Genomic DNA, 16,178 nt, shown 5'->3' with positions numbered 1-16,178 from the left:
TGGTAGGGGGCATTTTTAATTCCTCATGACTATATTTTAGTCCCTTGATCTCTGTAACAATAGAGTCTCTGCTGTCTTCTCTGCTTTTTTCAAGCTAGCAATATTTATGACTATTATTCTAAATTCTTGTTCAGTTACGTTGCTTAAGTCGGTTTTGATCAATTCGTTAGCCGTCTCTACCTCCAGGAATATCTTTTTAGGAGAATTCTTCTGTTTCCTCATTTTGGGTATTTTACTGTCCCTTATGCATTTTAAAAGCTTGTTGTGTGCTCTGCACCTGCGAGCACTGCTATATTAAAGGAGGGTCATACACTGTCCAGGGTCTGGCCCTTCAGGAGGTGTTTTCTGGAGATTGTTACTCGCTCTCTGTTGTTGTGACTTTGGTTATTTTATTACCCTACTGATAGTGATATTTTGGACCCTACACCAGGCGTGCTTTGATTTGTTCCTTTGAGTAACCGATAAAGGAAAACAGACAAACAGGAGACAAAACCACTCAAGCACAGAAGAAACAAACAAACAGCACAAAGAAACAAATAAAAACAAAAAACTAAAGACTAAAAAAACAAACTGAAAATGACCCACTAGAAATAAATTAGAGGGTGGAGGCGTTGATGATGGAAGAGCACATACAAGAAGAGAAGTGATAGGAGTGTGGGAGGAAGAAAAACTAAACGTTGACTAGGCAGAGAGACTAAAAGGCTTAATCCATAGAGAGAAAGGAAAATAAAGGAGGAGGCAGGGAAACGAAACGAAGATACAGTTACCCAGACAGAGAAACTATATGGCTTGATTATTCCAGAGAGAGAGAGAAAGGGATGTAAAAAGAAGGAGGTGTAGAACATGTATCAAGACAATGGATTAAATGTGTCTGTTTAGACACACCAATAAACAGAGTAACCAGCCTAGGGGAGGGAAGAGATAAGGAGGAGAAATGGAGGTGGGGGGAGAATATATCTATATCACCAGAATTGATCTAGAGTTAATCCAGGCAGTGCTGAAGTGCTTGTCGGGGGGAGTTTTCCACAGGCTCTGTGCCGCTCTGGTGGTTACCCAGTGCTAAGGAGTGTGGTTTGGTATAATCTGGACCCACCTCCCTCCACTATGGGCCCCAGGGGTGATCCTTGAGGCCCTGCCTTGATGGTGGTGGTGGTGGTGGTGGTGGTGGTGGTGGTGGTGGTGGTGGTGGTGGCGGCGGGGGGAATGGCAATCCCCCAGTCTCTTCTCCAGGGACCAGACTCAGTGGACTTTGTTTGAGTCCTCCTTACTGTGCCGCTGGCATAGATGGGGCGGTCCTTCTTGCTCCACTAACTCCCCCGACCCTGTGCTTGGCTAGGATTCAAAGTCCTGCTTCCCTGCGCTCTGGCACTGGGGAAGCGCCTCTCAGTGTGGTCCAATATGTGGCTCCAGCTGGCTTTGTGCCGCCACGCTTCAGGGAGGACTGCCTTTTCCTACTGCGGACTGAGCCACCGCCCTTGCAGACTCAGGCAGACACAGGCAGGCTTTGTCTTTACCACAGCACTCCAGGGAGACAGCCGCCTTTTCCTACTGCAGACTGTGTCCTCAGCCTAGCCACTGAGCCTGGGGGTGGCAGCTGCAGGCAGGCTTTGTACTATCGCTCAGCCCTCCAGGGAGGGAACCACTTGGTCCCAACTGGGGACTGAGCCCCTGATTAACCACCACACCCAGGCCTTGGCTGCCCTCCTCCCCCTGTCCGGGAACAGGGAGCCAGCCCCAGTCCGAAGAAAACCCCACATTTAGAGATCAGATCCCTCTCCATCTCAGTCTGAGGTCTTTCTCCTGTCCGGATATGGTCCTACACTTCCCTAGCTGCTCTTTCCTTTCCCTTTGTCTCTCCGCAGAAGGGGGTCCCTCCCCTCCATGCCCACGTCGGCTTTTTTATCTCTCTCAGTTCACAGTCACCCACCTATGTTTTTCTCCAACTTTCCCATTTTCTTCCTGGTAGATTCAGCCTCTTTTCCTCCAGGCTTTGGCGTTCAAAGTCCCTCGGCTTGTGCACTTCTTTGTTTGAGAGTCGCAGGAAGTATGGATCTGCCTACTTCTCCACCATGTTGTCCTCTCCTCCCCTAAGCCATTGATTCTTTAGGATGTTCTTTAATCTCCAGGTTTTGTGGTCGCACCAAATTTTTCTTGTGGTGGATTTTGTGTTTCATGGTGTTGGGATCTGAAAAATACGCATGGGCTTAACTCGGTGTTTTTTTGTTTGTTTGTTTGTTTTTTTTTTTTTTTGTATCTCATGAAGGCTGATTTGTAACCCATTATGTAATCTGTTCTACAGAATGTTCCATGTGCACTTGAAAAGAATGTGTATTTTGCTCCCTTAGGATGAAATATTCTGAATGTATCTGTTAAGTCCATCTAGCCAAGTGTGTTATTCACAGCCATTGTTTCCTTCATTTTCTGCTTAGATCATCTGTCCATTGATGTAGGTTGAGTGTTAAAATCCCCTACAATTACGGTGCTTTTCTCAACGAGTTTCTTACATTTGTCGTTAAAATGACATTGCATATTTGGGTGCTGTCACACTGGTGGCGTAAATATTTACAATTGTTAGGTCTTCTTGATGAATGGTACCTTAATTATAATTCACTTCATCTCTTTTCATAGTTTTTGTTTTAAAATCTAGTTTGACATAAGTACGCCTACTCCAGCTTTCTTTTAATGACCATTAGCTTGATACATGGTTCTCCAGCCCCCTTCTTTCAGCGTGTAGGTGTCTTTAGGAGCAAAGTGAGTCTCTTGTAGGCAGTATACAGATGGGTCTTGTTTTTTTACCCATTCTGATACCATACGTCTTTTTATTGGAGCATTTTGGTCCATTTACGTCTAGAATAATTACTGAAAGGTGTCAATTTAGTGTCATAGTGTTACTTATAGAAGTGGTATTTTTGTGACGATCTCTGTGCCTTTGTAGTCTTTGTTGATTTGGTCTTTTTATTTTGTTTTGGTTTGTTTTTTCTCCATTCAGAGCCCCCCTTAAAATTTCTTGCAGGGCTGATTTAGTGGTTCACAAAGTCATTTACGTTTTTGTTTTTATGGGAAACTCTGCATCTCTCCTATTCTGAATGACAGTTTTGCTGTATAAAGAATATCTGGTATTCAGCACATTTAATATATCCTTTTACTCGTTTCTCGTCTTCCATGTTTCTGTGACATACCTGCTGGGAACCTGATATGTCTTCCCATGTAGGTTAAACACTTTTCCCCTTGCTGCCTTCAAATTCTTGTCTTATATTTTGTGATTTTGACTATGATATGCGTGTGTTATGGTCAGTTTTTCTTGAATGTAATGGGAGTTCTCGGTGCTTCTTGGATTTTTATGTCTGTCCTCCAGATTAGGGAAGTGTTCAGATACAATTTGCTCCTATAAACCTTCTGCCCATTTTCCTGTCTCTTCATCTTCTGGGACTCCTTTGACTCAGATGTTATTCCTTTTTAATAAGTTATTGGTTTCTCTAAGTCTTTGTAGTGATCTTTTGGTTTTGTTTACCTTTTTTCCCTGCTTAATTATTTTCCATAATTTTATCTTCCGTATGCTGTTTTGCTTCATCCATTCTCAGCTGTCACGGCTTTCATGTGAGATTGCATCTTGGTTAGCGAATTTTTAGTTTTGGCCTGCCTAGGTTTTAGTGCTTTTCTTTCTGCATTAAGGGATTCTCCTGTGTTTCATGCTTTTTTTTTTTTTTTTTCCCCCACTCAGCTCATATTCATATAATCATGATTTTAAATTCTAGTGCAGACATTTTACTTATACCTGTATTGATTAAATCCCTGCCATCATTTTTTTCCTGTTCTTTTTTGGGGGTGAGTTCCTCTGTCTTGTCATTTTAGAGGAAGAAAAAATGTAATAAAATAAAAAATTTAAATTAAAAATTTAAAAAGGAAATAAATAAAGGGATCTAGATCTTAGGTGTGTTTTGGCCTTCTTGTTGAGAAAAGCTTAATAGAATAGAGTAAAAAAAGAAAGGGAAAAAGTTAAAAAATTAAAAACTCAAAAAAATTAAATAATAGAGTAGAATAAAAATTTTTAAAATAAAAAATAATTTGTTTCTGATATAGAAATAGAAAAAAGAACACAAACAAAAACAGAAGGAAAGAAAGTCAACCAATAAGCGAAACAGCAAACAGAAAGAAACCTGAATGAAGTTACATCTAGTTTCCCTGGTGCAGAACACTATAGTCTGTAGTCTAATGAGAAGGTAGAAGGAATTTGTGCTGGTCTTCTTGAGGATGTATATGGAGAGCACAGTTAGCAGGGCTTGGTATAACAGCTCTGTTCTCCACTTGATGGCACTGCTTAGCCTACTGGGCTTGATCTGTGTGTGAGTTTTCACATGCTCTAGAGGGGAAAAATGGCTTTATTCAGTTGCCTAGTCTCTGGAAGGCAAACTTCACGCTCTCACGTCCCACAGTCAAGCATCCTTCCTCTGTCTGGTGCTTTTGTCCACTCCCCACCTCTACTCTGAGTCCAGGATACCTGCCTGCCAGGTGGTGTCTCCTTCCAGACTTCTATCTCAGATGGGGCTGTGTTGAAAACCCCACATTTCAGAGACCCTGGTGCCTTTGGGGTCTGTTTGTACTGATTCCCTGGGGCAGTTCTCTTTGAGCAATGGCCAGTACCCTGGCTCAATTACAAGACATCCATGTGATTGTGCAGCAGTGTATATTTAGAATTAATGGCATATTCACGACATACAGCTGGTGCCCGTTTTCACCGCACTCTGGTATCTTTGTTGCAATACCAGCAAATGTGGCTGCTCTCCAGGGTCTGCTGGGACTTTTGCCTCTGGGGAGGCTGTATGGCTTCTACCAAATGCCCTCCAAGCTGGGGTGCCACTTTTCCCCGTGTGGCACGTGGACCCATCAGACCCCTCTGTCTACTCATGGACGTTCTCACCAGAGCACTGCCAGGTATTAAGCTTCAAACCTCAGACACTGTGCTCCACTCTATAGAATACTGTGGTATTGAAACCCTCTCGTTTCTCTCCGTCAGTGGTTTTGGGAAACAGAATTTTTGTCCAGTCCTCTCTGAGTTTTTTCACTCTTTTTTTTCTCTTCAGCTACTTTTGGGCGGGGGGGGGGGGTGGGGGTTGGTTTTCTTGCATGATCCTGATATGCTACACTGTCCCCTTTTCTCTTTTCTCCCTTCCCTCCACATAGGAGACTCTGTGGCATCTCTCCGCTGGTTAATCTCTCCATACAATGTACCTGCTAAGTTCTCTGTCTCAAATTATGCAGACTATTGCATTAATCCTCAGATAAATTTCCTAGGTGTTCAAAATGGTTTGATGCTCATCTTTGATGTTCATGTAGCTGCATTTCATGGATGAGACAGGGTGTGTTGTGTAGGAGCTGCTTTGGAGGAATGCCTGCTACGTGAGGAAGGTTGGATGGAGTGGATCTACAGTGGAACTTGGAAGCAGGGGAGCTCTTTCCCTCGGAGGCAGGGGAACTCTTTCTGATAGAAAGATAGGTGCAGAGTGTTCACACTAGTTCCTATAAACGTCTGTGTATCTCGACCGGGGAATGGGAAAGAAATGGCATCTGTTAACATTTACGTTCTTGGCATAGCATCCTAAAATTTCTGCTCCACTCCCAGGACATATTCTGAGATTAGTAAATAAATCTCCTTCCCATATACCTCAGGCTCTTTCAGAAGTCCTGCTTCTGTGCTATATCTTATCCAGGTTATTGTTTATACTTGCTCTTCAAGATAGAGACTCAGTTTCTTTCTTTCTTTCTTAGAGAAGAAGAGAGCGTGAGTGAGGTGAGAAGCAGAGGAAGAGAGAGAATTTAAGCAGGCTCCACAGTTAGTGCTGAGCCTGACACAGGACTCAGTCTCATGACCTCAGAGATCATGGCCTGAGCCAAAATCAAGAGTCAGATGCCCAGCCAACTGAGTCACAAAGGCACAGCACACTCAATTTATTGCTACTTTTCTGGCTCTCCCGTAACTGAGATGACTGATTTGTTTTTTAATTTTTTTTAATGTTTATTTTTATTTTTGAGACAGAGAGAGACAGAGCATGAACGGGGGAGGGTCACAGAGAGAGGGAGACACAGAATCCGAAACAGGCTCCAGGCTCTGAGCTGTCAGCACAGAGCCCGACGCGGGGCTCGAACCCACGGACCGTGAGATCATGACCTGAGCCGAAGTCGGACGCTTAACCGACCGAGCCACCCAGGCGCCCCAAGACGACTGATTTTTAAAAGTACCTGGAGTTAAGCCCATGTAGATAGTAGCTAAAAGTTAAGACCCAGTGGTTTTCAAAGCTACAGGTTATAGTGAGTTATCTTCTAGTGCAGGTCTCCTGTGCTGTGGGTGCCTAGTATGTGCCTACTCTTGTTGCTTCTCCATGCTTATGGTGTTCTTCCATTTTTTGGTTAGTCTCACCAGAGGTTTGGTCCTAATAAAGTCTTCATTCTCCTGTGTTTTCTGCGTTGGCCTCGTCTGTGATAAACTGTGGAAAATATTGATGCCAGTCTTTGTGTAATTTTCAGATTAGTTCCACTGATGTGGCCGTTTTCTTGGTGTGTCTTTGGGATGAGGTGAGCCGGGGATCCTCCTACTCCACCATGTTCCCAGGACTCTCACAGATTCTTTCTTATGCTTGATTGAATATGTTGTTTAAACTCTCTGCTGAGTTTTTCAAATCAGTAATTGCATTCCTTAGCTCTAGGTGTTCTAGTTTGGTTTTAAAATCATTTCTCTATTTGTGTTGATTCTCCCATTTATGTAAGTTTTCCTGTCTTCATTTAACTTCATTAAAAACTTCTGTGGTGTTGTCACATGCCCCTTGTTCCTTGTTCTTTTATTGTTGTGTGTGAGACCTGCGTATTTGAAAGTGATGAGCTCATACAAGGTTTACAAGTTTACTTTGGTGGGAAGGTTTTTACCAGTCCATGTATATGAGGTTTCTGAACAGGCCAGCGTAGAACATCCATGGGTGATTAGGGCTACTTCTGGTGTCTCTGCTCAGGCAGGGTTACCACCAACACTGAGGACAGGCTGGACTTGCATCAGGGCACATCCATTGACTATTCTGAGGGCTGCTGAGATGCCTCTGTGGTTAGGCAAAAGACAGGATGTGCTCCTTTGCCAGGATTGGATTTACTGTGTGGCTAGATAGCGTTGTATGCTGGGCTTCATGATCAGGAGAGGCCACCAAGTGGGAATCCACTGTCAGGCAAGACCATTGGCTGGGCTCTCTACCTTTGCCACTGGTTGAGTGGGACCACCAGCTCTTTTACCTGGCTGAAGTGGTGTTTCAGATTGTGCACTGCATTAGGTGAGAGGAGTATTAGACCAGAGCCACTGTGTGTTATTTTTCAGCAGGGTGGCTGACCAGTCTCCCAGATAAGATAGTTAGATTTAGGCTGGTGGCTAGCTTTGGGTGTGATTGGGCGGAGTCAAAGTCTGTGCTGCATGGTCAAGTTTCCTGGATGACTGGGGCTTCAAGTTCTAGTCTGTGGTTCAGTGGGCAGCTTGCCTGGTTTTCTGCCCAGAAGGGTCACAGACCCAGCTCCAAGCCAAACCAAATCACTGGTTGGTGACCTCAGCTGTACTCGTTAGTCAGTTGCATTTGCTTGTCTGGGTGCTGTCTGGGATGCAGTGCCTCTGCCATAATCTGACCTTTGACTACTGTGAGCTCTGTGTCCTTCTTTGTGACTAGCTTACACATGGTCCAGCCTTTACCATAGGTGGTCTGTCAGTGTTCCCTAGGAAATGATAGAGAGTAGTTTTCTTCCTGGGGCCACCCATGAATACTGGCAAAGCTAAGTGTCAGCCTTAAACTATCTTTTTACCACTGGAAAAACTAGGTCCAGAGTACATCTCTCAGTGTGGTACTAGTCCGGCCTGGGGGAGGACAGTATGTATAGTCAGTGTGAAATTGCTGGCATTACTGTTTGATGCAGCTTTTCCCAGTTTTTGTGCAGAAAGGAGCACTTCAGACTCACCCAAGAGGTTCTAGGGTTTTCAAAAGTGTGTTCTTGTGTTGCCAAGTTTTCCTCTCAAATTTTTCTATAGAATACACTAGACTGTTGGTTGTTAATCTGTGTTTTTATGTGGAGAGACTAGGGTCCAGGACCACCTATTCCAGAGTGTTGCTGATTTCATTATCATTTATCGGTTTTGTTTATATTTGCTGTGAAGCATTTGGTTCTATGCTCTTGATTTTTCATTTCAGTTTTCATTTCCTTTCATTTTCTTGATTTTATCTTTTGATTTGTTTCTTCTCTGCTTCCCACGCTAGTTTTGTTTAGTTTTCTCTCCTTTTTCTGGTTCCTTGAAGCATAAAGCTAGCTATTTGATTTGAGGTCTTTCTCATATAAGCATATATGGATATAAATTTCTCTCTCTTGCATCGTTTTATAAGTTTTGGCATATGGTGTTGTAATTTTCATTTGTATCTGTTTTCTAATTTCCTACGTGACTTGTTTGGCTGTTAAAGAATGTGTTTAATTTGCACATAATTGTAATTTTCCACTTTTTCCTTCTGAAAATCATTTCTGGTTTTGTCCCATTGTGGTGAGATAATATACTTTGTGTAATTTTAGTCTTTTACATTTTATTGCAGATAGTTGTGTGGCCTAAAATCCTGAGAGTGTTCTGGGTGAATTTAAGAAAAATGTACACTCTGATGTTCTGTGGATTATTAATATATCTGTTAGGTCTAGTTTAAATGTTGTTTTGTTGTCTATTTTTTCTTTATGTTTGTCCACTTGTTATATCAGTTTATTAAAGTGGGCCAGTAAAGTATCCCACTATTGTACAACTTCCTCCCCCATTTGTGTGAATTTTCGCTTCAGAAGGTTTAAAGCTCTATCTTAGGTATATATATTTGTAATTGTTCTATTGCTTGACAGATTGACTCTTTTTTAAAAGTAATCTCTATACTCATTGTGGGGCTTGAACTAAAACCCTGAGGTCAAGAGTCCGCTATTCTACAGACTAAGCCAGCCAAGCACCTCTAAACTGACCCTTTTTAAAATACAATATTTTTCTTTTTCTACTATAACAAAGGCAAGTTTGTCTAATAGTGGTATGGCCACTGCAGCTCTCTTTTAGTATGACTTGTGTGCCTATCTTGTTCCTTCCTTTTTCTTTGAATATTGTTTGTGTCTTTGGATCAAAAGGGAGTCCAAATAGTAGATTAGGTTCTCAAAATTTGTTTCGCCAATATCTACCTTTCAACCGGGGAGTTTATTCCATGTACACTTAATTATTGACAAGAAAGGCCTTCTGCCATTATAATGTTTGCTTTCCATGTGTCTTATGTGTATATGTAAGTTCTTTCATTACAGCCTGATTTTACTGCTGACTTTTTCCAGTGCACTCCTTAGATTCATCTCTGATTTAATTGTCTGTGTATTTTAAAATTCTTTTGTTATTGATTGATTTGGGGATTGTAAGGAGAATCTTTGTTATTAAATATAGTTTGAAATAATAATGACTTAGGTTCAGTAGTATGCAAAAACTCTGCTGTATACAGTTCCATTCCTTCACTTTTATGCTTTTGTCTCACATTGAATCTCTACACATCCATGTTTATGAATATAGGTTTATGTTTATTGCTTACTACATTTGTCTCCTAAATCATATATAGTAAAAAGGAATTATAATCTATACTTAGAAGAAACTGGCCTTTATATTTATGTGTGCTAATATATTTACAAATGTTTTTGTTCATTTTTAATATGTCTTCAAACTATTACGTGTTGTTCTTTTATTTCAACACTAAGAAATCCCGTTAGTTTTTCTTGGAGGGCAGGTCTACTAGCAAAGAACTATCTCAACATTTGTTTATCTTCTTATTTCCTAATTTTTCTTCACTACTAAAGAATGGTTTTTCTGGATATAGAATTTTTGGTGACAGTTTTTCCGCCCAGCACTTTAAAGATGTTATCCTGTTGCCTTTTGACTTTCACACATTTAATGGGGTTTATTATTATTGAGGATCCATTGAATTGCTTCCCTTAACTGCTTCTGAGAACATTTAGATGTTGAAGGTGAGATGTCAAGAAGTTGTGTTATTTCATAGTTTCTTTCTTCCTTAAGTGTTTTCCCTAGTTTTAAGTTCCTGATTTTATTGCCGATTTGGAAATTTGGAAAATTTGATACTGACAAGTTTTGATAGCTTTATGATTCTTTTAATGCAATCCATTTTTGGTGATCCCTTTCACTTTCCTTTCTTCTTATTCTTCTTCTTCTTTTTTTTTTTTTTTTTTTTTTGGTTCATTTTCAGATACTTTTCTTCTGCTATATGTCCCTGTTACTCTATATACTCACCCTTCTTTTTGATTTATTAGGCACCGTAGACTTGCATTTCTGATATGTTCCTAAATAATTCTCCACTCAGATGAACTTTTGATTTACGTGTATTTATGTTGGCTTCGTTTCCACATTATCTTGTCTTTATGTAGGAATGAATTTTTCTTTTGAAATTTACTGCATATTTGCATTTCTGAGATTTCCTTGTAAATGATGTAAAATTTTCTATTTAACTTAAAGGTGTTTTGCTTGCTGTGTAAATATAATAACCTGAATTACTTTTATTTTCCAGAAATTTGGTAGCAGCATAGTTATTAACCCTATGAAAGATAAGACAATGGTGCAAGAGCTTCTGGATTTTAAAGATAAGATAGATTTTATTATTGAAGCGTCTTTTCTGAAAAATGAGAAAATTATTGTTGCTATGAAAGATGCTTTTGAAACATTTATTAATAAAAGACCTAACAAACCAGCTGAGCTTCTAGGTATGGTTTTCAATTTTATGAAATACGTATTTTATTTTTTATTTTGTTGTTTTAAATTACGTAAGAAGAGTTCAGTTTGACCTCCTAATTTGTCATAATATTGCCAGATTGACTATCAATGTTTGTAATAAACCATTTCTCTCAACTTTAGTGTTCACAAGACTTGGTTCCTTTGTTTAATAGTAACCCAGCCCTTTGGAAGCTCACGTGTCTTTAGCGTCCTATAAAATTATCAGTTTTTCTTATCAGTAGATAAGACTCATTTTAAAATAAATGAAAGCTTTCCTTACTGTCATGAAACCTAATGATTTTATATTATAAGGGATATCTTTTTGCTGACATAAAAACTTGAAACACAGTATCAATTTGATAGTTCAAGAAAACTTGAAACAAATTATCAATTTGATTTTTCAAGAACAATAAATTATTTAAATGAGTATAATCAACACTTAATAAGTCCTTAAGACTTTGGGATTAATATAATCTCAGTTTCATGCAATATCTTGCAATATTTTGTTTTTTTAAATAGATTAGGGGCATGGTAGTGAGGAAATGACTGTATTGTAATATTTGATCATTGAGGTTACAGAAATATAAAAATATCAGTGTAGAACTTACAGGAAGTAATTTATCTTTTTCTGCCACTCATCTGTCCGTTAAGTCACGTATTCATTTTTTGTTTCGTGAAAAGTAACGCACCTCACTCTGGGGGAAAGTATTTGCTTGAATAAATGGTTTTTGTTCATATACATATTTGAAAATATAGCATTACTTAGAAAATTATTTTTTTACATTTTAGCAAAGTATGTGGATTCAAAACTTCGCACAGGTAACAAAGAAGCTACGGATGAAGAACTTGAAGAATTATTAGCTAAAGTGGTAATTTTATTTAGGTTTATTCATGGTGAGTAATTTGGTTTAAATGTCTATTTAAAAGTTTAAAAAAATGATAACATTGTGGAAGTAGAAAGCACTAAGTGCAGATCCCAACCTAAATTGAATTCAAATAATGTTTTCTGGTGGTAAAACTGGTAACTTTAAAAAGCTAACAATTCAGTGGCAATAAGTATGTTCACATGATGATTGTGCAGCCATCACAATTACTTAATCTCAAAAATTTCAGTATAAACTCCATACACATTAAGCAGTCATTTCTCACTTCCTTCTTGCCTTCAGCTTCTGGAAACCAAAAATTTGACTGCTGTCTATCTGAACTTAAGTGTTCCGAGATACTTTATGTAAATGCATTCAGATAATACGTAACCATCCGTTTCAGTTGCTATTTTCAGATGTATTGAATATAGTGTCTCATTTAATTTTCTGCCATTTTGCATTTTCCATCTTTGACGTTAAGGTGTTTTTCCTTAAATGTTACAGAGAAAGATGTTTTTGAAGCCTTCTACAAAAAAGATTTAGCAAAACGTCTCTTACTTGATAAGAGTGCTTCAGTTGATGCAGAAAAGTCAATGCTGTGCAAACTTAAACAAGGTGTGTGTCTTGACAGGTATATTGTCTGTTTCAGTCATATTTTTATTTTGGCTTTTGTGTTTCCTGAATCTGGGTGGAGAACTATGATTTCATTTCACTGTTTACCTCTCATTTGGTCAAGAGCTTGTTGTTCTACACATCATTTTACAAACTACTAGTTTAATGTGGTTATCCAAAAGTGTATGCACTCATTTGGCAGCTCTGTCATCATCTTTATGTGTTCCCACAGGCAGGTTATTTTAAGATTTGGATTTATAAATTTAGGACATTGGCTAAACTCTGGATAAGGTGGGATCATCCCACAAACATAAGTAAAAAGTAAGAGAAGCATGAAGATGTATAAAAAGGCAATTTAACCTAGTCAGAAAATTGAGGACAGTTTCTTTAAGGAAGCATGATTGAAATACAATGTGGAGATACAGAAATGTTGATGGTGATAGCAGAAGTTAGTCCATGCTAGAAAGAGTTTAGCAATTTGAAACGCTGGGGAATCAGAATAATCAGAGAAGAACACACAAGAGCTGTCCTAAAGGCTAAACTGAAAAGTTAATAGGTGTAAGATTTTGCTTGACCTTGGAGACGTTGTCTGTGATACTGTTTTGTACCCTGGAAGCAGGATTATTTAAAGAATTTGAAATAAGTTGTAGAAGTACTGATTTCTTTCTTTTTTTCTTTGTATTTTTTTCAGGTTTTTATTTAAATTTCAGTTAGTTAAAATACAGTGTGATAATAGTTTCAGGTGTACAATTTAGTGATTCGTAATTTCCATACAACACCCACGGCTCATCAAAATAAGTGTCCTTTTTAATCCGCATTACCCATTTAACCCATCTCGCACCCACCTCCCCCTCCGGTAACCATCATTGTGTTCTCTATAGTGAAGAGTCTGATTTGCCATCCATCTTTTTTTTCGTCTACTATGTTTCTCTGTTTTGTTTCTTAAATTCCACACATTAGTGAAATTATACAGTATTTGTCATTCTCTGACTTCATAATCCACTCTAGTTCCGTACATGTTGCTGCAAATGGCAAAATTTCATTCATTTTGATTGCAGACCCCCCCCCCACACACACACACACACGTCAGTGGGGTGGGGAGAGAGGGGGGTGGGGGAGAGAAGGAGAGAGAGAGAGGGAAGGAGAGAGAGAGAGAGAGATCTTCTTTGTCCATTTATCTGTCAGTGGACATTTGGATGCTTTCCATAATTTGGCTATTGTTGATAGTGATGCTATAAATATAGGGGTTCAGGTAGCCATTCAAATCAGTAATTTTGTATCCTTTGGGTAAAACCTATTAGTACACTTGCTGGATCAAGGCAGTTCTGTTTTTAAGTTTTTGAGAACTTCCACACTAGTCTCCAGATAGGCTGCACAAGTTTGCATTCCCATGAGCACTGCGAGAGGGTTCCCTTTTCTCTGCATCCTCACCGATAACCTGCTGGGTTTTGTTTTGGTTTTTTTTTTTTTTTTTTTTTTTCAGTTGTTAATTTTAGCTATTATGACTGGTGTGAGGTGGTATCTCATTGTGGTCTTGCTTTGTATTTACCTGATGACGAGTGATGTTGAGCATCTTTTCATGTGTATGTTAGACATAAGGATGTCATCTTTGGAAAAATGTAGATTCCTGTCTCTTACCTATTTTTTCACTGAGCTGTTTTTCTGGTGTTGGGTTGTATAGGTTCTTTATGTATTTTGAATACTCACTGTTTAGCATGCATGTATTTTTGCTAACATTTTTTCCATTCCATAGATTGCCTTTTAGTTTGCTGATTATTCCCTTCACTGTTCACAATGTTTTTTTTTTTTTTTTCTTTATGAAGGTCCAATAATTTATTTTGCTTTTGTTTCCTTTACTTCTGGAGACATATCTAGTAAGAAGTTGCTATGGCTGAGGTCAGAGGGTTTGCTGCTTGTGTTTTTTTTTTCTAGGATTTTGATGGTTTCATGTCTCATGTGGATCTTTCATCCATTTTGAACTTATTTTTGTGCATGGTGTAATAAAGTAGTCCAGTCTCATTCATTTACTTGATGCTGTCCAGTTTTAACAACACTATTTGTGGAAGAGATTGTTTTTTTTTCCCCATTGGATAGTATTTCCTGCTGTGTCAAAGACAGTTGACCATGTGCTTGTGGGGTATATTTCTGGGTTTTCTGTGGTGTTTCATTAATACATGTGTCGGGGTTTTTTTTTTGTTGTTATTGTTGTTTTGTTTTGTTTTGTTTTGTTGCCAGCACCATGCTGTCTTGATTACTACAGGCTTTGCAGTACAATTTGAAGCCAGAATTGTGATGCCTCCAGCTTTGCTTTTCTTTGTCAGGATTTCTTTGGCTTTGGGGATCTTTGTGATTACATGTAAATTTTAGTATTGTTTGTTTAGGCTCTGAAAAATGCTGGTGGTATTTTGATTGGGATTGCATTAAATATGTATATTGCTTTGGGTAGTATACACATTATGACAATGTTTGTTCTTCTAATCCATGAGCATGGTATGCCTTTCCATATGTTTGTGTCCTTTTCAGTTTCTTATATCAGAGCTGTATAGTTTTCAGAGTACAGATCTTTTATGTTTTTGGTTACCTTTACTCCTAGGTATGTGGTGCAGTTATAAATGGGATCAATTCCTTTGTCTCTCTTTTTGCAGCTTTGTTATTCGCGTATAGAAAACGCAACAGATTTCTGTACTTTGATTTTGTGTCCTATGACATTACTGAATTCATTTATCAGTTCTAACAATTGTTTTGGTAGAGTCTTTGGGTTTTTCTATGTAGGGAATCATGTCATGTGCAAATAGTGAATGTTTGACTTCTTCCTTGCCAATTTGGATTCATTTTGTTGCTGTGAATTGTCTGACTGCTGACGCTAGGGCTTCCATTACTATGTTAAATAAGTATGGTGGCAGTGGACATGCCTTGTTCCTGATTATAGAGGAAAAGCTCTCAGTTTTTCCCCATTGAGATGATATTAGCTGTGGGTCTTTCTGGTATGACCTTTATTATATTGAGGCATGTTCCATGTATCCCTACTTTGTTGAGGGTTTTTAACATGAATGGGTATTGTATTTTGTCAAATGCTTTTTATGCATTTCTGGGAAGCTCATATACTTCTCTTACTTTCTTTTATTAATGTGGTGTATCACATTGATTGATTTGTGAATAATGAGCTTACCGTTGCAGCCCACGAATAAATCCACCTTGATCAAGGTGAATGGTTTTTTAAATATATTGTGATACTCCATTTGCTAGTATTTTATTGAGACTTTTTGCATTATATTCATCAGGACACTGGCCTATAGGTCTCTTTTTAGTGGAGTTTTTGTCTGGTTTTTGAGTAAGGTAACACTGGCTTCATACAATGAGTTTAGGAGTTTTCTTCCATTTCTATTTTTTTTAATAGTTTGAGCAAAATAGTTACTAACTCGTCTTTCTGTGTTTGGTAAAATTCCCTTACAAAGCCATGTGCCTCTGGACTTTTGTTTTTTGGAAGATTTTTTATTACTCAGTTTCTTCACTGGCTATTGGTCTCTTCAGTTTTGTTTTGTTTTTTTTTTTTTAATTTATGTTTCAGTTTTGATAGTTTTTATGTTTCTAGGACTGTATCCATTTCTTCCAGATTGTCCAATTGGTTGGAATTTAATTTTTCATAATACTCTTTTTTATAATTGCATTTCCGTGTTATTTGTGATCTCTCCTCTCTCACTGATTATTTCATTTATTTGTGCCCTTTCTCTTTTCTTTTTGATAAGTCTGGCTAGGGGTTTATCAGTATTGTTTTTTAGAAGAACCGGATCCTGGTTTCATTGATCGGTTTGTTCTACTGTTGTTATTTATTTATTTTTTTCATTTGCGTATAATTTACTTCTGCTTTAATCTTTGTTATTCCCTTTATTCTTCAGCCTTTATTTGCTGTTCCT

At 38.5% G+C, this 16,178-nt stretch overlaps 1 protein-coding gene across 5 annotated transcripts in view; it reads left to right on the top strand.

The window, feature by feature from the left end:
• Nucleotides 1-16,178, top strand: part of LOC147571150 (cullin-4B-like) — a 139,201-nt gene that overhangs the window by 40,014 nt on the left and 83,009 nt on the right. For all 5 annotated transcript variants that reach the window (XM_086696561.1, XM_086696560.1, XM_086696558.1 and 2 more), the window contains 3 exons: nt 10,587-10,779; nt 11,579-11,683; nt 12,157-12,267. In XM_086696561.1, the coding sequence (XP_086552687.1) occupies nt 10,587-10,779; nt 11,579-11,683; nt 12,157-12,267 (409 nt within the window). The remainder of the gene's footprint in view (nt 1-10,586; nt 10,780-11,578; nt 11,684-12,156; nt 12,268-16,178) is intronic.

Source organism: Puma concolor, unplaced genomic scaffold (assembly GCF_028749965.1).
Source record: "Puma concolor isolate L17-30 unplaced genomic scaffold, mPumCon1.1.hap2 unalloc_scaffold_5, whole genome shotgun sequence".
In the NCBI taxonomy this organism is placed as follows: Eukaryota; Metazoa; Chordata; class Mammalia; order Carnivora; family Felidae; genus Puma; species Puma concolor.
Note: the sequence above shows the minus strand (reverse complement) of the source record. Positions and strands in the feature narration are given on the sequence as shown.